The 23,335-nt window shown below is 37.2% G+C and overlaps 1 protein-coding gene across 2 annotated transcripts in view; it reads left to right on the top strand.

Moving 5' to 3' along the window:
- The window catches only part of COMMD1 (copper metabolism domain containing 1), a 174,684-nt gene extending 153,711 nt beyond the window's left edge, over nt 1–20,973 (top strand). For both annotated transcript variants that reach the window (XM_057497159.1, XM_036904304.2), the window contains one exon: nt 20,761–20,973. Coding sequence is in view for 1 of the 2 variants with exons in the window: in XM_036904304.2 (XP_036760199.1) it covers nt 20,761–20,868 (108 nt within the window). In the remaining variant the exon portion in view is untranslated. The remainder of the gene's footprint in view (nt 1–20,760) is intronic.
- Nucleotides 20,974–23,335: the final 2,362 nt, after the last annotated feature.

Raw genomic sequence — 23,335 nt, 5'->3', positions numbered from 1 at the left:
TAAATCACAGGGATGAAAAGTACAGCACAGGGAATATAGTCTAATATTGTGAAATATTTGTATGGTTACAGTTGGTAACCACTTATTGTGGTGAGCATTTTGTAATGTATATAACTGTTCAATCACTATGTTACATACCTGTAACTAATATAATACTATATATCAACTATACTTTAATGAAAAAAGCTCAGAATATCATCAAGAAGAAAAAAAAGAAGTGTCTGCTATGTTCCAGGCACAATTCTAGGTGCTAGAGATAAAACTGTAAACATAGGCTGTCTTGTAGGTTCAGGAAACAGTCATATAAAGAAAACAAATATATGCAGTATAGTAGTAGGTAAAGATCTCCACAAAATGCTAAGAAAACACAGAAAATCTATTTCTATATGATTGTCAGAATTGTGCTAAATTACTTGCTTTAAGTTTAAATTTCTGTTTAAATCCTTGCTTGTCTGTCACCTTCATTGCTTATGCTAATTTTGTTTAGGGTTTGTATTTTGAGTTCCAGATTATATAAATATTAAATAGAAATAGAATTTGTTAAACAAATATCATTGTTTAAAGTAAATGCATTACTCATGCTAAATAATATGTAACTTCTTAGAAAAATCACATGAACATCAAATTTTTTAAATTTTAATAATTTTTCAGCATTAGGAGATTTAAAAGACTGATGAAAAACTTTAGAAAATGAACAGTCATTTTTTGTGTGAAGCTAAGCCCTTTTATATGTTATTTTGCTTGAATTAAAGTGTATACACATACACATATACATACACAGACATTGTATTCAGTCAAATGAACTATTTGTTTTCATTGGGTATAAGTTAATCTTACCTGTTTGCTAATCTTAAACAGCCATCACTCTACTTGGCTTTAAAAGTTCTCTGTGCTCTACCTAGGGTAACTTGTTTTCTGCTCTTCACATGCTATAGCAAAAAATGTCTATTATTGTCTGCCCCACCCTGCCAATTGACCTAAGAGAAGCTACCTTCCCTACAGCCCTTGCTGTATGAGTAGTACATCGTGACAGCTTTTCAGCCCTACCCACTGGCCCCAGCTAATAGATCAGAGGGAACCCTGAACAAGGGTCACCAATCCATAAGCTAAACAGGCATTTGTGACATGGTTTGGCATTACAGGCTCTGTTCAGTCAGAGATAATTGTTTTGGGGTGAGATAAAGTCCTCTCAGGATTTTCAGTTTACTGATTTAGGGAAACTGCCATATAGTGGTGAGCACTGTAGCTGAGAGGTCACATAGAGCTTCCTTTAGAGTAGTAGTTATTGGCCATCTGTATACTGTTTTAGTTTTTCTAGAAGGAGAAGAAAAAAGAACTGATTAGCAGAAACAGACACCTGTGTGTGGGATGTGCACATGCATGTTTGTGTGAGGATTTGTGTGTATGTAAGAGAAAGACGTATGTCTGAGAGGGAGTAACAACAGTTTTGATGGGTTCCTAGGCCTTGAGAGGCCCAGACTGGCCTCCTTAACATCCTACGGACCTACGGTGCTCATTATCAATGCTGCATTTCCTTAAGTTGGTCTCCCTACTTCTGCTCTTTCTCCTCACTTCAGGCCATTCTGAGTATTACCACCACAATAGTGTTCCTTAAAATCTGCTCTGATCATAATATTTATCTGGCCAAAAATCATTAGTGGTTCCTGCATTACCTTCATATAAAGTTTAAGTTCCTTAGCAATGTGTGTGTGGCCTTTTTCAACTCTGCCTTCAAAGATGTTTTGTCTAAAAGAAAAAAAATTTATTTAATTTGGGTTTTAGTATATCAGGTCATGGTGAAAGTCAGTAGCTGTATTCTCTTGGCCATTTGTCTCCAATGAGAGTATCAACTGGACTGGAAGCCCCAGAATCATTTGTTGCATAAGAAAACAAATGTTTCAGAGCTGCTAGAGGCATGTGTCTACATGGTGAATGTAGGTGCATTCTGGGGAGTCTGCTCATAGTGGAAGTCTTTTAGGAGGTCAGCCTCCCCCATCTAGCATCTTGCAAGCTGACAGTCTGATGAGAGCTCTGTCTGGTGATTAATCTGACAGTGCGCCAAACTGTCCAGTGACCTTTTCTTTGAGTTTTAAATTCTAAATGTTTTTATTGATCAGAAAAAAATAGCCCTGTAGAGACCATTTAATTTTTGCTTTAAAAGCCTTGACCACCACAGTGCCAACAGAGTTGACTTACAGTGCAGTTGATTAAACTGGCATTCATTTGGGGATTTTTCAGAACTCCAAATTTCATGGGTCAGAATTTGGCCTCATCTATTTTTGAAAAAGGTGGGAAGAACATCAACATATAACTCTTGGCAAGATAGGAAATGAAATGATCCTCCCTCCTTATAATGGCTCTCCATTGTCTATAGCCTTTATCTTTTAAAGGTTATCTGTAAAAATCTTAACTCTTTACTTTAGAAATCTGTGTCTTTTGTAATTTTTCCCCATCCCCATCCCATTCCTTTTCTAAAGGAATTCTCTTTTTTTAGCCAAACTAGTCTATTCATTTTCTTCCTGCCCCCAACATTCCAGGCATATTTCTACTTCAGTGTCTTCACACATAATTTTCCTAGCTTGAAATTCTGTCTCTCCTAACTCTAGCTTGCAAGGCCTGGCTTAATATTTACTTCCTCAAATCAGAATAATGATAAATCATATATCATCATCAAAAATGCTTTCAAAATAAGTGGCTTATCTTTTCATTGGCAAAAGAAATCTGCACTATAAATTTATAGTAGCCCCGGGTGGCTGGACATTTTGCAAATAAAATTTCAGAGATGTCTCACAAAAATGTAGTTTCTAGAATCTTTTGAAATAACAGAACTGTCAACACTGGGCCCAGTTTGCTACAAATAACAGTGGAGCTGAGAAATTATCCATTTAAATGATACCTATATTCATCACTTTAGTCCCACTACTCCTTATTCTGTCCTCATATTCCCTCAGGTTGGTCTGGCTCTCTACTTGGTCCATTTGCCCAGTGGGCGGTTGAATTTAAGATGGTGGCTATAGAGATATCCAATGAAAATGAAAGGGTAATCTTCCAAGGAAAAAAGATATCAAGGTCCTTGATAGTCTGTCTTAACAGCTGAAAGAGGTGAGTTTATACTTACTTCCTGTCTCATAGTTGATAATGATCAGTGAGAATAACTCGTAAAGTAAAGCTATGTAATCATGGGGTAGGATACCAAGATAGGAAATAATTTGGCTCAGGGTGGGGAATGGTCACTAAGAAGAACTGTCTGAACCGTGACATCACTTCTTAGGACCCATTTTCTCCAAAGGGTGAGCCCTTTGGGACAATAGAATAGAAATGGAAGATTTCAAAACAGCTTATATACAGGAGTGAGGATTCATTTTGTTTTTAATGTTACCCTTGTCTCTTTTCTCATCTGACTCTTCCTATAAACATTTTGATTAAGCAAAAATAGTTGGTTCTTTTATTATATTGCTTCATTTAAACTTAAAAACCCTACTGAGTGGGATAGAATAAATGAAGAAAGTCAGGCTCTAGGAGTTTAAGTGAATTACCCAAGTTCATGTGAATATTAAGTGGTAGAATTGAAAGTAGATCCTAGACCTTGGGATTTCTGGTCTTGTGCTCTGTAATCTTATACTGTCTGGGTCTTCATTATCTTCCTATGAATGATCTCATCCTGCTTTTGTATGTACTCCCAAAGGACAGAGGCAATGACACTAAGTCCATAGCAAGGGGACAATAATGTGAGAGTGAAGTTTTGGAACTGGGTCAACCTTTATAATTTATTCAGTCCTCTTTTCTTCCTTGAATAAACTATCTGGGAGGAAGCTGTTTTCTCGTACATCAAAAGTTTTGATCTGCATATGTACTGTAGATAACATACTGATCCACAGAAATTCCCTTTTAAATTGTTTTAATTTATTGTCTTTTTTCCCCCATTAGAACATGAGCTCCTCAAGAACAGAGACTGTCTTGTTTACTGCTAAATCCTCAGTGTCTAGAACTATACCTGGCAGGTATAAGACAATAGGTATTTGATGCCTAATTCATTGACCTTGTATGGATCCTTACATTGAGAACCTGTTGCCCCAAATCAAATGTTGGTTGCTTTTCTGACCGACACTTTTCTCCTTTAGGTCTGACAGGGATGGTCAGCCCTGAGAAGGAGTGTGGATATTGACCTAGATCTGCTTGAAGTTGAAACAATTATGTCTGTGTGGTAAAAGTCAGGTGGCAAATAGTTTTTATGTTGGTATACCTCTTCTCTCAGTGCTGCTTGTACTTTGACTGTTTCTAGCCATCAATATTTTCAGGTCCCTGTTGTTAAGAGCTGTCATTTGTCAAGGTCTGCGTATATCAAGAAGTAGGAGAGGTTGGGAAGCATTACTCTGTTAGATTGTAGTCAGTCTGAGATTCTGGACTCCAGTAAGAAATATTCTACATGGTAAGAGTTCTGTGATAACGTAGGTGAAGTAAATAAATAGACATGTTTGATCCAGTACATCATCAAGTCTTCTAGTTCCAAGAACAGAAACCATAAAAATCCAGATTCTACATGGTTAAGAAGGATGTACTGTTTAGTTCTGAGACTTTGCCAGTTCCTTCGTGGTTGAACCTGGCCTTCTCTGATTCCTAATATTTGAATCCATTGGGTGGTCTTGTTGAATAAAGACCTCTATTAAGAAGGGAAAAGAGGGCAAGTAGTGTGTCTGATCCTCACAGGGAGAAAAAGACTGCCGAAAGAGCACAGAGCTCTCAGGATGTTAAGTAACACTGTAAAAACGTAGGACCTGATTTACTGTTTGGGGCTTGTCATAGCCTGAAGCAGTTGGTGCTGTTCCCCAGTGTGAGAGCTTTTTTTGTTTCTCCAGGACAATGTCAGGTCCCAGGAGTCTTTCACATGACTATTTGTCACTATTAAGAGCCAAGTCCCTGTTTTGAAGAAAACAGAGGTGGTAGTTAAAAGTGTTCAGTAGAACTCCTTAGGAAGTGCCAGGGGACAGGATGTGTGTTAACACAGTAGAAAGAGAGACTAACGTTTATGGTGACTGTTTCACACAAGATCCAGTGATAGGTGTTTGCACATATGCTGTCTTATTTAGTCTTTATTATCTTCCTAGAATATAGGTATTTTTCCATTTTCTAGATTTGGAAACCAAGACTCAAGAAAATTAAATGTCTTTTCCAAGGTCACGCTGCTAAAAATAATGGAGCCAGATCTAAATCCAAATTGTCAAACTTTCAAACCAAAGATTCCCACCCTCCCCCCAATAACTGTTTTGGGTTCAATGGTTAATGATAGCAACGGCTCACTTACTGATCTTTCTGTAGGGGGAAAAGGAAAATGAGCATTAAGTGGAAGAATTAACATGCATTGATGTACTCCTTTCTAACCCTAACCTTCAAAACATTTTAAAAATATTGAACTTTAGACATAATACTGAGATTCCATGAGTGATGTAGTACAGTGAACTCAGAAGTGTTTTTCTTGCCAAAGTAAAGATGTTTGCAGAACTACATATGACTTTTGAAATTTCTAAGAGTCATTATGTCCTAAGGAACGGAGGCTAATAGTAACCTTCAGAGTATAGTATTCTCATTGTCCTATGTTTAGATTTAACCCCCAGGTGAGAATTCCATTTCTAAAGCAGTTGATTCTAACTAAGTATTCCTTGGCAGCAGACTCAGACTTAAGGCCTCTGAACTATTGACAGAATTATTAGAAGTTCTAGCTTAATGTTCACAATGCAATATTTGTACTCTTCACTGATGAAGGTAAAGGCTTTGCATTAGAATTTTCTTTCTTTTTTCAGACTACAGATGTAAACTTCCATTTGCTTTGCTAGAGGCCCCTCCTCAAAGAGTTTGAAATGTTGGACGCAGTACTTTTCTTGTTTGTTTCATTTTATTTACTTTTTTACCTTTAGGGATCATTTGATTCATTTGCAGTTTTAATTGACAGAGGGAGAAAGCCAGAAAAATGATGGAATACTTGAGTTAATAACATAGAAAAACCCAAATGAAATTCTATTCCAAATCTCAAAAGTGGGTTTGTACTGAGAAGACAAGTAGTGACTCTACAGCATCTTACTACGCTGATGGACAGTGACTACAATGGGGTATGTGGGGGGGACTTGGTAATACGGGTAAATGTAGTAACCCCAATGTTGCTCATGTGAAGTAACCTTCATAAGGTTGTATATCAATGATAAACTTAATTTAAAAAGTGTGTTTGTACTTTTATGCCTTGAAGAATTACTGTAGCTGCTGTAACCCATTTCTTTTAATCTCTGGCTTAGAAGAATAATTTAACATAAATAGAATAATTGTATTGATGTTTTCTGAGAAAAGGTGGGGAGGATGAAATTTTCATATGAAAACAGTAGATTGGAAATGCTCTGCATACCAGCTCCCTTGCCCTTGCTATTGGAGAGGTAATTATGGAAATGAAGTAAGAATGCCATCTTAACTGTGGACTTCCTGATTTTGCAGTGTTATTGTTGAATATTAAAATTATCTGTCAATTTGACTATAAGAAAATTCCTTAATTTGGGTATTCTTTCTTAGGATTGACAGTGACAGTTTGACAGGAAGGACAGTTTTTGCACCTGAGCTCCTGACCATGCTTGTTGTCAGAGCACTCATTAGCAGTCCCCTACACAAGCTCATGTTCTTAGCAGTTCTAGCCTGGAGTCTTCTTTGGTTTGGTGCCTTTCTCATAACTCTTCCATTCCTGTCCACTGGCCAGTCCCCAGGCAGGGGCCCAGCAGGAAGGAACACTCTCTGTAGCACTTAGGGTGTTCTCCTACTAGCCAATGCCATGTACTTATTGGGCTGGTACAGGCAAGCAGCAGGATATCTGGAGGCAGCTGTTGGGAGCATGCAGGAAATGAGGTGCTGCTGCTAGGCACAGGCTGGCAATGAAGTACCTTGGCCAGACTAGATTGCTAGAGGCAACATGTTATGACAGAGTGAAGTACTTCCTGTTCCCTTTGGGAAAGTAGAGATGTTGCTTAATCAGCCAATACTCTTTTAATGTTGCTGGGTATGAGATACTGTGGTAAAACCAGAGAGGTGTAAGATACAGTACCCCCTTCCGCCCCCTTAACCAAGAAAAAAACTGTTAAGTTGCTTTAGATGCATCATCTCTTAAATCTTAGCCACAGCCTTACCAGTTAAGTCTGTTAAAGTCACTGTTTTACAGATTAGGAAATTAAAACTAGCCAGCCATATAGCTAGAAAGTAATAGAGTTTTGATTTAGATTTGATTTTAGGTTTGTATGGCTTCAAAACCCATGTTCACTAATCATTGGGGATAGTAACTAGTAGATAGGCATTTGCACACACACAGAATTTCATTATGAGGAAACATCAGACAAACCCAAGTCAACATTCTATAAAAAAAACTAGCTTGTATTTGTCAAAAATGTCAAGCTCAAAAAACACAGGAAAGGCTGACTGAGAAACTTTATTCTACATTAAAGGAGACTCTTGATGCATGACCTCGAAATGCAAACAATATGTGATTGTGGAATTTGATTTGGGAGTAGGGAAAGGGATGCTATTGGGGCATTTGATGAAATTTGAATATAGACCAGATTAGATAGTACTGTTCATTGTTATTATATAACTATATTAGACTATATTAGAGGATGACCTTGTCCTTAGGAAATATACACTGAAGTTTTTAGGGAATCAAAGGGCATGACTTCCCCTGCTTACTCTCAAGTGGTTATGAGAAAGAGAAAAAGAATGAACAAGCAAATGTGGCCAAATTTGTAAACAATTGAACAAATGGTGAATTAGGGGAACAAGTATGGGAGAGTCATATTTTTGGTATACTTGAAGTTATGGAATGAAATATTTAAACTGCTTTATTATCTACAAATGTGGCTAAAATTCTTCAGAAACCAGCAAAACCCAAGTTGAGGCATCTTGGCCAGGAGTTAGGATCACATTCTACTCATGCCAGCTCCATTGGCAAATAACTTGTTAAGTCAAGTTGAGGAGACAAACACAGAGGAAATGTATACAAGTCATACTGTCAAGGTGTTTTTCTTATACCTCCAATTGGGGATATACCTCATTTTTCTTCATAATAGTTGCTTTCGCTAATATTTTTGTCCCTATATCTTTTGATCTCTCTTACATAGTTTATATTTCTGGTTTATTGACATTATCTTGGAGAGTGGTAAATGTGTCCTTTGTAACCAAAGGGTAGACTACAAAGTAAACATTATTTTTACTTATTATTTATGTTTGTTTTGTTTTTATTTCTAACAGTGTATATGCTGACTTTATTTTCATCCTGTTTTAGGTGATTGTTGGTTAAGTTTGATTGTGTTTGTATGAATGATGCTGTTTAGGTCGTTATCAAGGACTTTCTTCCCCTTCACTCCACCCAGTCCTGTTTACCCTTGGCTTGGCCAGAGAATAGATATTGTCCAAATATAAAGAATGTTAAAGTTTAAACTCATAATATAATACATTTTTCAGTATTTATCTACTCTTTCCTTTTTTTCAATTGAGATATAATTGACATGTAACATTATATTAGTTTCTGCTGTACAATAATGATTTGATATTTGTATATATTGCAAAATGATCATATTTATCTTTTTGCATTCCAAAAGTGCTTATAAATGTTGATGAGATCTTTTTCCAGATGAATAATTTGATGTTCTTGGGTTAGACAACAAGGCAGAATTGGGGATTACTTATGATTATGGATGGAAAGAACCCTGGATTTAAACAGGCATTTTGGTTCTCCTGACTGTACTTTGGGAGAAGGAGTCTCAATCAAGGTGCTCCGCATATTAGTCAATAGAACAACAAAGGTAAACAGTTCTTCTGCTGATAGGGTCAAGTTAGCTATATATACATATATATAAAACTGAACTCTCCCCACACTTTGGTCTTCCCCATCCCTCACCCCAACACACACACACACAAAGAGAAAGGGAATTAAAGGGCATCTTGCCTCAGAGTAAGAACTTAGTCTCTTAATATGCTTCTCTGCCTGGATCTCATGCACATATTAATTCAGCTTATGCTATTGCATCATTACACGTAAAATAATGCTAGAAATCTTCATATGTAGCCAGGATATGCTTATTGCCTATCCAGATGTTTTATAGGCCACTTTAGATTGACTTTGGGTTATTACACTATCAAAACTCAGCTTTCTTTTGAGTCTTTGCTAAAGTTACCTGAATCAGAATAATTTTCACATGTGCATAGTTAGTGACTAATAGTGATGTTTATGTTACGTATGAATATGAGTCAGGGTTATGAAATGGTTAAGTAGGCAGACTCTGAAGCCAGACAGACCTAAATTGGCTATTGCATTTGAACAAAGGCTCCAGCAACCTAAGTGATGTCAGAATTCAACCCTAGATCATAATGATGTGATTTCCTCTCTTCCTTCCACCTCCAGAAGTTTTCAGTAAACTGTTTGAACTTCAGAAGCTGGTGACTAACTTCATGCAGTGTCTGTAAATCCTCTCTTCTTCCCTCATTCCCATATTCTCCCACAGAATCATGTGCCAGATTCTGAATCAGCTTTCAAGGCTGGACTTTGGGACACAGTATGACAAGCAGGTGCTTAATAGCATCAGAAAGTGAGGATTAGGAAAAATTTCTTTTGTGCCATTTTCCAGTTCCCATCCTGGAAGTTTTTATCCTGGCAGCCTCCATAGATTAATTGGCATTTCAAAATCAAGTCCAGTGAGGATGAGGTCAGAACAATCAGCAGGCAGCTTTTGTGTATGTGTGTTTTTGTTTCTGAACTATTAGAAATTCTTTTCTGTACAGTATGAACAGCAAATGTAGAATCATCATCTGCTGGAGATGCTTACAAGATGCTTGATAAACCCAGGACCCTCGAAGCAGTAAGATTGTTAGGGACTAAATAGTGTTCCCCCACGATTTCATATGTTAAAAGTCCCAACCCTCAGTGCCTCAGAATGTAACTGTATTTGGAGTTTTTTGGAAACTTAACAAAATTAGTCCCCTTTTCCACAACCTTGGCAAAAAAAAAAAAATTAATTCAAAACCTTTTCTCCCCAAGTCAGCATTTTCTGAATTTCAAAGCCATCCTATCCGATCTTTGCCCTCCTTACTCCTTATTTGCTTCCTTGATAGAGAAGGGTGGAGGGAAATGCTGTTATCTAACTGTGCCTGTTTCTGCTTAATTGTGCTGTCATGATTGACTTACAAGAACCCACACTGAGAAAGCTGGGAATAGCTAGTGGTGCTGTTGGCAGAGCAAGTTGGTGATCCCACTAGTTGGAGAAAATCTGATCCCGGAGTTGATTTGATGAGTACAGCTTTTGTCTTCCTCTCATGCCAAGGTGTTATTCATTGCTGCACTCCTGTTTATTGGATGTATTAAGATGTTTCTCCCATCGTAATCTGTAGATTATCAAGAACGCCCCCCTAGAAAGTATACTTTGTTCTGCTTGCCTAAAGCTATTGCCTAAATGAGCAACTCTGGATGAGTTTTGTTAAATCTTCTCTGTTCCTTTCATGTAAATATATTTTAGTTTGTTTGTCAGAGTTGTTTGCAAATGAGTTTGCTCTGGAATGTACCTCATCAGGAATGATGAGGGGCCCCAGTTTGAACTTCAGACTAATATTAGCAATGCTCTTTTTCTCATGTGCAGAAGAGATTTGTCATTTGGTTTCTCTAGGATTTAAGTGAAGTTTCTCCTTCCTCAGTGTGATTTGCCATTTCATCTGTTTAGCGGTTGTTCTTTGTCCATTGTTCCATGGGAACTAGTTCTGTTTAGCCAAATGCTAATATGATTTTCTGCATATCAAACCAGAACACCTAAAAATAGTTTTGTACCCAGATATTTTTCAGCCAATGTTTTTCAAAATACAGAAAATCTTAACAGTTAAACATTAAATCCAGCCAAAGATGAAAAGTAGTAAAGTGAACTGGAGCAAAATATTTAGAAAAACATAGAAATCAGCCAACAATCTAATTGTATTGAGCCTTTAATGTTATATAACTTGGCTCTGTTTTATTTTCTTTTGTTGGGTGTTTTAAACAGTTTTTGTAAATGCTTAAGAGTGCTGGTACTTATGTAAATCAGCACAGAATCAGGTGTTTCTTAATTAGTTCCCATTCTGCTCTGCTGAATGTATGCTAGTTGGGTTTGAAAGTATCCAAATTCAGAGTCAGATGTGGCTGTTAGCAGGTCTTTGGGTTGAATCAAAGAACTGGGAACCCTGTGCTTCACATAATGGGCTTGTTGCTGGGTTTCTTTTTTTTTTTTTAGTGATAAAATGAAACTTGATGGTGCCTCTACCTTTCACTATCCACTGACTTGTAACAGGGAGCAGGATATATGTCAGGATTCTTTGAAATCTCTGGGAGAAAAAGAATAGTGGTAGTCTTGGTTTAGCAGTACATAATTCAGCCAATAAAAAAAGCTCTCCTTGTGAAGTCAAAACTATTTTCTCTTTCAGAAACAAGTCGGAGGTGCCTGGGCAAAATACATGTTGCTTTTGACCACACATTGGTGGGACAGGCATGTCTAGTTTTCTTCTAAATCATGGCTTTGAAATTTTTCTAGCCTAAAAATCTTAAACCAAAAGAACCTCAGGGTCCTCTTCTCAGCACACTTGTACTCTCTCTCTTAGAAATTCAGTCAACTCAGAGGACAGAGTTCTTGGACTCTCATTGCCTTTTTGGCTCACAGGCCTTAAGCCCCTGTAGATAAAAATGCACAGCAGCAGCAGGTTGTGTGTGTAAATTCAACCTTTGGTTTTCATTTAGATTATCTTACTAATGCCCCTTTTGTAAGGTTTTCCTGGTGCCTAGCAACCTTGGTGATTAGGTGCATGGAAAGGTGTGGAGAGTTTGGATCAGGGATCTGAGGAGCTTAAGGTGCTTCACCCATGGAACCTGCTTCCCTTCAGTCCCTCTGAATGCTGGGTTTTAAGGCAGAATATTAAGATTTATTCTTCCTGAAAGAAAATGAATCTCCTGATTTAAGTAAGAGGAAGGTGTTAATGATTTTTTTTGTATTACTTCTTCTGTGGGAGTATTTATATTTTAAAGGTATTATCTAGACTAGAATAGTAGTCCTGTTAACTAAAGGAAGGGAAATATTTGGGATTAGAAGACCTTCTGGCTTAAAATGCACCATATGGATATGATTTTCAAAAGCAATGAAGACATAAAGTTTCTCCCAATAGTGCTAATCTCCTTTTCTATAAAAACTTTTTGCTGAGCTACTGTGATTTATTCAGATTAACCAGTTTAAATTCACTTCCATTTTCCATCTTGTGGAAATATTTAAAAGGTAGACCAAAAAAGGAGGAGGAAATGAAAGAGCAGAGACCCAGATAATAGTTCTCAAGATATGATGTTGTTTTATTTAAAAATTTTGACACTTTATGTAAAACCTGTGGTGTACCACTTGGAAAGTTGAAGATAGGTAACCTTAGGTTTGTTTAGCAGTAATTGATTTACACCAGTAGTATACCTGAAACTCCTTAAATTCCCATTGTCTCTTTTCTCCCTTGAATTTCTAGCTAACTTACTAAAAGTTCATGTTTTCCCTAAAGGTTTATATCTTAATATAATAAGAATTTGTGGGAGTGGTGGCTTTTAAATTTTTTTAAAGCACTGTAAACTCCCCTTGTCAAGTTGTCCTCACCAAAGTGCTTTGAAATGCCTGACTGACAACTCTAGAGAATTTAGTTAATTGTTTTCCAGCAATGCTTAATGCTTTTATACTTCACTGGTAATACTCTGTCCTCTTCTAGGAGATCGTGAGAATATGGATAAACACCTCCTTTAGAAGCTCTCTGGCTCTGAAAGCACATGGTATGTGCTGAGCACTGCTGTATTTGTTTATTAGAGTGAATTTTTTTCGTTCTTGAAGACCCTGTCTTAGTCCCACATTAGCTCTTAGCACATTATGGACACCTATTGAGTTTTAATTGCTTGGTCATTAAGTAGCAGTCTTAGGCTCCAGAGAGTCTGATTTTAGTCTTTTTTCATTCTCAGGATGACTTGCTTTGTGATATACAATAAAATTTTTTTTTCCCTTTTGAAAAATTGGGGTAACATGCTCTTTAGACAGTAGATATAGGCCTTTTTGGCTGTTATATTTGAAATGAGGATTTCCTCAGGATAAAAATGGCCTGAGTAAGGACGGTTGGTTATAATATGTATTGCTAATTAAAATATATAAATCAAATGTTTTCTTTTTTTGAAGTATTGTTTTAAGCTACAGCATAAGCTATCCATTGCTTTAGCCATGTTTCTCTATCAAGAACGTTGATGCAAATTCTTAATGAAATCGCATCTACAGTTGTTGTTGCTACTGTTCCTCTTCTTTAATATCAAAGTGCTACTATACAAGACTTACATAAATAGAAAAAGTCAGATAGTGGTTCTGGTTCATCCTATTATTTATCATATGGAGGGCAGCCTTCCTACCAGCTTATGTATGATGAAAATCCTTGCTCTGAATCTTTGGAGTTTGTATTTGGTGGAGAATGGATATAAAAAAGCACATGGAGAATAATCAGCACAGTTTTCAGGGGACTATAAAATTTAATTTTAGATAAATGATTCCTTGGGAAGGAACTTGGACAAGCCTTTGCTATAGAGAAGCTATATCAAGGTCTACTGAAGTAATTTGGGAGCAGTATCAATATAATCCTGAGAAAGCTGCAGGAAGTATAGGAATGAGTGGTGAACACAGATTTGCTTATGAAGATATTTTGAACTTCTCTGGAGGGCAGTGTTAAAGTTACTGGGTATCTTATTTATTATATAATTACTCTTCAAGAAGCCATTGCCAATTATGACCTTTGGTGCATGTTCTCTTTTTCTCTCCAGTTGTTAAACACAGAAGACAGAGTGGCAGAGCTGCAGGTCAGAGGGTTAATTAAAGTTTATGAAATGACAGCCCCAACAAAGGGATAGGCTTTATGAAAGTTTTTTCCCAGCCCACAGTCCCATTGTGTCAGTAAATGAAACCAAAAGAAAAATTGGGGGAATAATAAACCTTTTGAAATCTGGCCAGGTTTATGTGGCCTTCTGGACAGCTTTGGTTAGCAGTATCCAAAGGCACCCTTTCCCATTCTCACCCTTCAACTCCAAACTTTAGGATTTTTTTAAGAAACCACAACGTGTTAGGGCTTGCCAAAGTTGTGTTATAATGCCAAATATAACCCAATAAATTTGGTTTAAAGCTCTGTGGAAATTTTTCATTGGAACTATGTAATAATAATATAGATAGATAATGTAAAATATATAATAATACAGAAAATAGGCTATAGGATTTCTATTTTGTTTCCTGTTGAATTTATTCTAAATGGTTCCACTCCAGTATTTAATAAATCACAGTCCTTTTGTTTTCTCTTTTTAGCATTTTGTCACTTTAGTATTGTTTTGCCAAAGAATTGCTCAGGGTGTGTTTATGGGCCCAGATAAGGAAGTCATTTAAACAGACATTATACACAAATAGGTTATTTAATGTGTATATGGAGAAAACCAAACATTTGTTTAATAACAGCCTTCAATTATTATGTAAACTAATAATCATTTATACCCTCTGACCCTGGTAGGAAATGAGTTTCAGCTAAAGCAACAAAGATTTAGGCTTTACAAGTAAGAGTTTTCCCGAAGAATGTTAGAGTGGTTATAACCCGGGAGAGGAGTTCCTGTTCCAGCCTGTGAGATGTCCTGTCAGAGTTATTAGAGCTGGCTTGTTTGTTTGTTTGTTTGGTGGTAGTGGTTGATTGGTTTGAAGAGGATGGCCTCTCAAATACCTCTTTTTGGGATTTTACGACTTCAGCTTTTGCACTTGAAGAGAGTATTTGAATTTTTGCCTTTCCTAATTTGGAATAGTTATTAAACTCTTCAGCTTATTAACACACTGATATACTTACTCCCAATTATCACAAAGTGCATATTCTTAATAATGATGTGCTTGCTTATATATCTGCTAAGCACCTTCTGACTCCACCACATTCTGTATCTACACTCTACCAAAAGAATTCTTGACTCAGATACTTATATATAGGAATTTAGTCTTGTCATCCCTTGTTATTATGACCAGTTAGGCCTATGTTAGGATGGATGACTTTGAAAAAAAAGTCAAGTATTTCAGATTGCTTTTGTGCTTTCTTCCTCTGGTTGGATAAGCATCACCTGCATTTCTAAAGATATTTTCAAGTGAATTAAACATACTTTCTGTAGGGTACTCCAGCCGAATGTGAAATTTGAACAATTCTCTTAAGTGTGTTAAGCCGAAGTGTAAAACCTTTTGAATTCCTCATAAAATACCTTGATAGCATAAGTAGGTGAAGCTAGGTCTTGATAATAGAGTTTCAGGTAAATGTTTCTTAAAGAGTCATGTATGGATGTGTCTTTCTAAGACCATTAGTGTGCATTATTTCAAGGGCAGAGAGGTAAATGTTGGGAGTGGATGGAAGTGTTTAACTTCAGACTCTTTATTTAGCCTGCTATTTCTCTCTAGTATTTGATTTTCCTTAAGAATAAACTGAGTTTCATTGATACTTAAAGGTTCAATCAAAGATAATTGAGTACTGAAACCTACAACAAATTAATGACCCCCAGTCAGAAAAGATCCTAGCTCTTTCTTAGCCAGGTATTCCAGTCTCTATGAACATTATTCTTGGTAATCTCTTCTTATATAAATATAAAACTAGGTAGTTTATTAAAGTAACTGACTTTCTTTCACTGAGGTGAAACATGGATTATATCCTCTTATCTGTCAATTCCTGAATATATATGTTAAACTCTGGTAATTGTTAATTTCTAGACCATTGTTTCAGAGGCCGGATGTTAAGAAATGTTTTAGACAGGCTTAAGGTCTCAGTAAAACTGGGTGATTACATCTGAAACCAATATAATATTTTATATAAATAAAATTCCAAAAAAAAATGCCTAAAAGAAGAATAAGAGACCTTCAGATCTAAGATCTGTTCTTAATCTAGCCATGTGAACTGCCTAATTTGCCATAAATATGCTCTTCTTTCCAAAAGGATATAATCCTTCCTGCAGCTCAAGAAAGGGAGCATCTTTTTTTTTTAATTGCTTTTTACTTTTGACTAAATGAAACCTGGCAGTTTCTAAGCTCACAAGAGATGATACCCCTCTCCTATCTAAATACATGTTTGAGGGGAATGCTGCCTTTCCTCTCTTTGGAAGACTTTCATCCGAGAGGTCCCTTCTTTCCCTCTGCACTTGTTTCTCCTGGGGAATGTTTAGTGGCATCAGTATAGACTCAGCAAAGCAGCTTAGCAACAGCAAACTTACTTTTCCAAAATCAACTCCCAAGGGTTCTAGTTGATGACAGAGTTATTCCCTCCCTCTGAAGAAGCTTATTGGTTGTCCTTTGTATCTGCCACTTTGGGAATGAGGGTGGAAAATGCTGTGTATTTAGAGAGGAAAATTTAGAGAAAAGAGCATTGATCTGGTGGCTCCGCATCAATAGTTGGACAATAGGCATGCCATTTAACATGCTCTGGGGCCTCAATTTCATTATCTTAAAAACAAGTCAGTTGGTTTATATGATCTTTAAGAATTCATAGTGAACACCCCAACTTCTGTGGGATGCAGTGAAGGCAGCTCTAAGGAGGAAGTATGTAGCAATCCAGGCATATTTAAAGAAGGAAGAACAATCCCAAATGAATAGTCTAAATTCACAATTATTGAAACTGGGAAAAGAAGAGCAAATGAAGCCCAAAGTCAGCAGAAGGAGGAACATAATAGAGATCAGAGAATAAATAAATAAAATTGAGAAGAATAAAACAATAGAAAAAATTAATGAAACCAAGAGCTGGTTCTTTGAGAAAATAAACAAAATAGATAAACCCCTAGCCAGACTTATTAAGAGAAAAAGAGAATCAACATACATCAACAGAATCAGAAACAAGAAAGGAAAAATCACGACGGATCCAACAGAAATACAAAGAATTATTAGAGAATACTATGAAAACCTATATGTTAAAAAGCTTGAAAACCTAGAAGAAATGGACAACTTCCTAGAAAAATACAACCTTCCAAGACTGACCAAGGAAGAAACAGAAAATCTATACAGATCAATTACCAGCAAAGAAATTGAAGCGGTAATCAAAAAACTACCCAAGAACAAAATCCCCAGGCCAGATGGATTTACCTCAGAATTCTATCAGACATACAGAGAAGACATAATACCCATTCTCCTTAAAGTTTTCCAAAAAATAGAAGAGAAGGGAATACTCCCAAACTCATTCTATGAAGCCAACATCACCCTAATACCAAAACCAGGCAAAGACCCCACCAAAAAACAAATTATAGACCAATATCTCTGATGAACGTAGATGCAAAAATACTCAACAAAATATTAGCAAACCAAAATCAAAAATACATCAAAAGGATCATACTCCACGACCAAGTGGGATTCATCCCAGGGATGCAAGGATGGTACAACATTTGAACATCATCCACCACATCAACAAAAAGAAGGACAAAAACCACATGATCATCTCCATAGATGCTGAAAAAGCATTCAACACAATTCAACATCCATTCATGATAAAAACTCTCAACAAAATGGGTACAGAGGGCAAGTACCTCAACATAATAAAGGCCATCCATATATATCAAACCCACAGCCAACATCATACTGAACAGTGAGAAGCTGAAAGCTTTTCCCCAAAGATTGGGAGCAAGATAAGGATAGCCACTCTCCCTGCTTTTATTCAACATAGTACTAGAAGTCCTAGCCATGGCAATCTAACACAAAGAAAAAAAGGCATCCAGATTGGTAAAGAAGAAGTCAAACTGTCACTGTTTGCAGATGACATGATATTGTACATAAAAAACCCTAAGGAATCCACTCCAAAAGTACTAGATCTAATATCTGAATTCAGCAAAGTTGCACGGTACAAAATTAATACAGAGAAATCTGTTGCATTCCTAGACACTAACAATGAACTAGCAGAAAGAGAAATCAGGAGAACAATTCCATTCACAATTGCATCAAAAAGAATAAAATACCTAGGAATAAACCTAACGAAGAAAGTGAAAAACCTATGCCCTGAAAACTACAAGGCACTCCTAAGAGAAATTAAAGAGGATATTAATAAGTGGAAATTCATCCCATGTTCTTGGCTAGGAAGAATTAATATTGTCAAAATGGCCATCCTGCCTAAAGCAATCTACAGATTCAATGCAATCCCTATCAAAATACCAACAGCATTCTTCAACGAACTAGAACAAATAGTTTAAAAATTCATATGGAACCACCAAAGACCCTGAATAGCCAAAGCAATCCTGAGAAGGAAGAATAAAGCAGGAGGGATCTTTCTTCCCAACTTCAAGCTCTACTACAAAGCCACAGTAATCAAGACAATTTGGTACTGGCACAAGAACAGAGCCACAGACCAGTGGAATAGAATAGAGAGTCCAGATATTAACCCAAGCATATGTGGTCAATTAATATATGATAAAGGAGCCATGGATATACAATGGGGAAATGAAAGTCTCTTCAACAGCTGGTGTTGGCGAAACTGGACAGTGACATGTAAGAGAATGAAACTGAATTACTGTCTAACTCCATACACAAAAGTAAACTCGAAATGCATCCAAGATGTGAATGTAAGTCATGAAACCATAAAACTCTTAGAAGAAAATATAGGCAAAACTCTCTTGAATATAAACATGAGCAACTTCTTCATGAACATATCTCCATGGGCAAGGGAAACAAAAGCAAAAATGAACAAGTGGGACTATATCAAACTGAAAAGCTTCTGTACAGCAAAGAACACCATCAATAGAACAAAAAGACATCCTACAGTATGGGAGAATATATTCATAAATGACATATCTGACAAGGGGTTGACATCCAAAATATATAAAGAACTCACACACCTCAACAAACAGAAAGCAAATGAACGAATTAAAAAATGGGCAGAGGATCTGAACAGACACTTCTCCAAAGAAGAAATTCAGATGGCCAACAGGCACATGAAAAGATGTTCCACATCGCTTGTCATCAGAGAAATGCAAACTAAATGACAAGATATCACCTCACACCAGTTAGGATGGCCAACATCCAGAAGACAAACAACAAATGTTGGCGAGGATGTGGAGAAAGGGGAAACCCTCCTACACTGCTGGTGGGAATGTAAATTAATTCAACCATTGTAGAAAGCAGTATGGAGGTTCCTCAAAAAACTCAAAGTAGAAATACCATTTGACCCAGGAATTCCACTCCTAGGAATTTACCCTAAAATGTAGGAGCCCAGTTTGAAAAAGACATATGCACCCCTATGTTTATCGCAGGACTATTTATAATAGCCAGGAAATGGAAGCAACCTAAGTGTCCATCAGTTGATGAATGGATAAAGAAGATGTGGTACACATACACAATGGAATATTATTCAGCCGTAAGAAGAAAACAAATCCTACCATTTGCAACAACATGGATGGAGCTAGAGGGTATTATGCTCAGTGAAATAAGCCAGGTGGAGAAAGACAAGTACCAAATGATTTTACTCATATGTGGAGTACAATAACAAAGAAAAAAACTGAAGGAACAAAACAGCAGCAGACTCACAGAACCCAAGAATGGACTAACATTGCCAAAGGGAAAGGTATTGGGGAGGATGGTTGGGAAGGAAGAGATAAAGGGGGAAAAGGGGTATTACGATTAGCACACATAATGTGGGGGGAGGGGCACGGGGAAGGCAGTGTAACACAGAGAACACAAGTAGTGATTATATAGCATCTTACTATGCTGATGGACAGTGACTGTAATGGGGTATGTGGTGGGGACTTGATAATGGGGAGAATCTGGTAACCACAATGTTGTTCATGTAAGTGTGTATTAATGATACCATAGGTAAATAAAAATAAAATATAACAAAAACAATTCATAGGGCTCTAAAATTACATGATTATTGTCCTTAAGGGTCTTGAATATAGTCACTCTTAATACATATAATTTTCCTTGTCTTTTGAGAAAAATGTGGACCTAAGCATTGTCTGATGTATGTGAAATTTCTATCACCACACTTCAGAAGCCTTTTTCTTTGATATCTACTTAATCTAGGGTTGATTGATTGATCCTACTGACCGTAACAGTGATTGAAGGGAGTGTGTCTGAGAGAAATCTTGGGAGATTGGGCTTGCAGCAAGCAGAAGGCACCAGAAGTCTGTTTCAATTATCTGATGTTACCCAAGCAACTTGGTCACAACTTGTCACAATTTCTAATTAACTCTTAAATCCACAGAAGCCCAGTTCCCAGGCTAACACGGAGGCCAATGCAAACCCTCCTTCCATCATTGTACTACAGGGTGCTTTGGAGACAGCATGGACTTTGGAGTCAGCTAGAGCTGGGCATTTACAATCTCACTCTGCCTTTTTCTGATTTTGTGTTACAGGTTAATCTCTTTCTACCCCAGGGTCGTCATCTATAAAACAGCAATACTTAAGTACTTACCTTAAAAGTTATCATGGGATCAAATGTTCTTGATTTGAACTTCTCCCATGCTTCTTTATGAAAATAACTGACATTTGTATACTCCCTTACCATTTATGAAACACCTCATAGAAATAGGTTCATTTTGGGCATTGTGTGGATTTGCTTTGCTAGGTTAAATATTATTAGGTGTTGAGGCTTAAGTAAGGCTTGCTGGGTAGTGGCCTTGAGCCTTTAGAGTTGATTCATGCCAGATCCACAGCCTTGGCTACCTTGAGGGGCTCTTCTAAAACATCCTTTTATGTTTTGCAGGAATCGGAATTTCTCTGTTTGGAATTTGATGAAGTCAAGATTAACCAAGTTCTGAAGAAGCTCTCAGAGATAGAAGAAAGTATCAGTACACTGATGCAGCCAGCCTAGCTGAAGATGGAGTTACTGAAGCAAAGATGTTCATGATCCCTCCCCAGTGACCTGTTTAAAAAAAAAGTCTTATTCCCCCATTAATATTAAATCCTCAAATTCCAATCTTGCTTGCCTCTGCTTGCTGAAATTTCTTTCTCTTTCTCTTTTATGCACTCATATAGTTGTTCTACTGCAGAGGTTCTTGTACTTCATCATGCAGAGGAACTCACAAAAGCATTTTTAAAAAAGGCTTCCAGGACCATCTATCCCCAGAGACTTGAATTCAGTGGGACTGGGATGGAGCCAACTTTAGAAACCCTTGCTATGGTAGTTTGTTCCTGGGTCCGATTTTAGGAATTTATACACGATTAATCATGTAAGAGTTAGGAAAGGGGAAGAAAACATTTTACTCATGCAAATACAAGACTGACCAAGTGCCATATGCCCTAAACTGAGGCCTATAGGAGCCTGCCTAACCTACAAAAGGTTTACTGACCCTAATAAAACCTGAGATGCTTCTGGAACTGATTCTGTCATTTAGATTAGTTCTGCCTAAATCTGAGGTCTCCTGTTTGATCTGAGCTATTGAGAAACTTGGGCTTTTCTGGAACCTAGAACTAAACTGGTCTTGTTACATGACTTCCTTCACTGACTTCAGGTTAGGTTGTGGGAAGGGAAAAATGTCTACTGAGGCGATGTGAGGTCTTTTACCTCAAAATTTTACCAGAGTCACCAAGTAAAACCTGTTCAAGGAAATGTCTTCAAGAAAATTAGTGTAAAAACTAGGTCCTAGTAGAGAAGTTTTACCAAACATCAAGCATATTCTAAGAGGAGGAAGCTGTCAACTAGTGTATTGAGGCAGTGGTCTTTGTTGAACAGGTTTTGTCACCTGATACTGATAGCATTTAGAAACCTCAGTTGCCTGGGATGAATGTGTTAAAAAAATGTACCTCTCTTGGTGGGCAGTTATAGCATGTCAGTTTTAATGAGTTTATTTCAAGGCAGGAATAAGCCCTCTTCTGTTAAGCATTTCCTCCTAAATTAGTTTGGAGACATTTTAGGAGCTCTTCCAACACCCACTCTGAAAATATTGGCTTTCTCCCTGATCAAAACCATCTCAGCAGTTAGCCAACAGTGACCCAAAGGTTTTAAATGTAGCCCCTGTGGGCCCTTCAGAAAACTTCTTGAAACAGTATAGTAAATAGATTCAGAAAATGCATTTGATTTGGCCAGATAAATATTAAGACTTGCTTTCTGTTTCCAGGGCTACTGTCATGTGATCCAGGAGAATTTAGATAATGTCTCCTGCTGTAAAATGGAAGAAAAGAGTATCTCATCAGATAATGGGATTCCAGATGTCACTGAAAGGAAGAAGTGTAGCTACCACATTAGTATTGATTCACATATCCAGTGAAAGTCTGTGGAAGCCTGAAGGAATAGTCCGTGGGCTCACCTGGGAGACACTGTCGTGGTCACTCTATTTAGGTCATCCTGTGAAAGTAATAGCCATAAAAGTGGACGTGGGCTTTCTTACATCCCCAGGCCCTAGGTTGTTGGAAAAACTGTTAATGTATAGTGAGTTTTCAGAATAGTATTAATAATAAACTGGTTGCTGAAGATGGTCCCCACATTTAACAGTAAACACTTTTTAGAATGCAAGTGGTTTTGGACAAGGGAATGTTTGCATGTGTTTTATATATATATATTTTTTTGAGAGGGAATCTCTCATATTTATTGATCAAATGGTTGTTAACAACAATAAAATTCTGTATAGGGGACTCAATGCACAGTCATTAATCAACCCCAAGCCTATTTCTCAACAGTCTCCAATCTTCTGAAGCATAACGAACAAGTTCTTACATGGTGAACAAGTTCTTACATGGTGAACAGTGCAAGGGCAGTCATATCACAGAAACTTTCGGTTTTGATCACGCATCATGAACTATAAACAATCAAGTCAGATATGATTATTCATTCGATTTTTGTACTTGATTTACATATGAATCCCACATTTCTCCCTTATTATTATTATTATTATTTTTTTTTAATAAAACGCTGGAGTGGTAGGTAGATGCAAGATAAAGGTAGAAAACATAATTTAGTGCTGTAAGAGGGCAAATGTAGATGATCAGGTCTGTGCCTATAGACTAAGTATTAATCCAAGCTAGACAAGGGCAACAAAACATCCACGGATGCAGAAGATTTCTCTCAAAACAGGGGGGGTGAGGTTCTAAGCCTCCCCTCTGTTGATCCCCAATTTCTCACCTGATGGCCCCCCTGCGACTGTGCCTGTCTTAGGTTGTTCCTCCCTTGAGGAATCTTACCCGTCTCTGGCTAACCAGCTGTCTTCCAAGGCCATACAGGGAAATATAAAGTTGGTAAGTGAGAAGCAATATTGTTTGAAAAGGTTAGCTTTTTACTTCTTTGCAGATTTATGCCCTGTGGCATTTATGCCCAGCATTTGTCTTGAGGTATCTTTACCACT

This window comes from Manis pentadactyla, chromosome 2 (genome assembly GCF_030020395.1).
Source record: "Manis pentadactyla isolate mManPen7 chromosome 2, mManPen7.hap1, whole genome shotgun sequence".
Classification (NCBI taxonomy): Eukaryota; Metazoa; Chordata; class Mammalia; order Pholidota; family Manidae; genus Manis; species Manis pentadactyla.
This window is presented reverse-complemented; position numbering and strand designations above follow the sequence as displayed.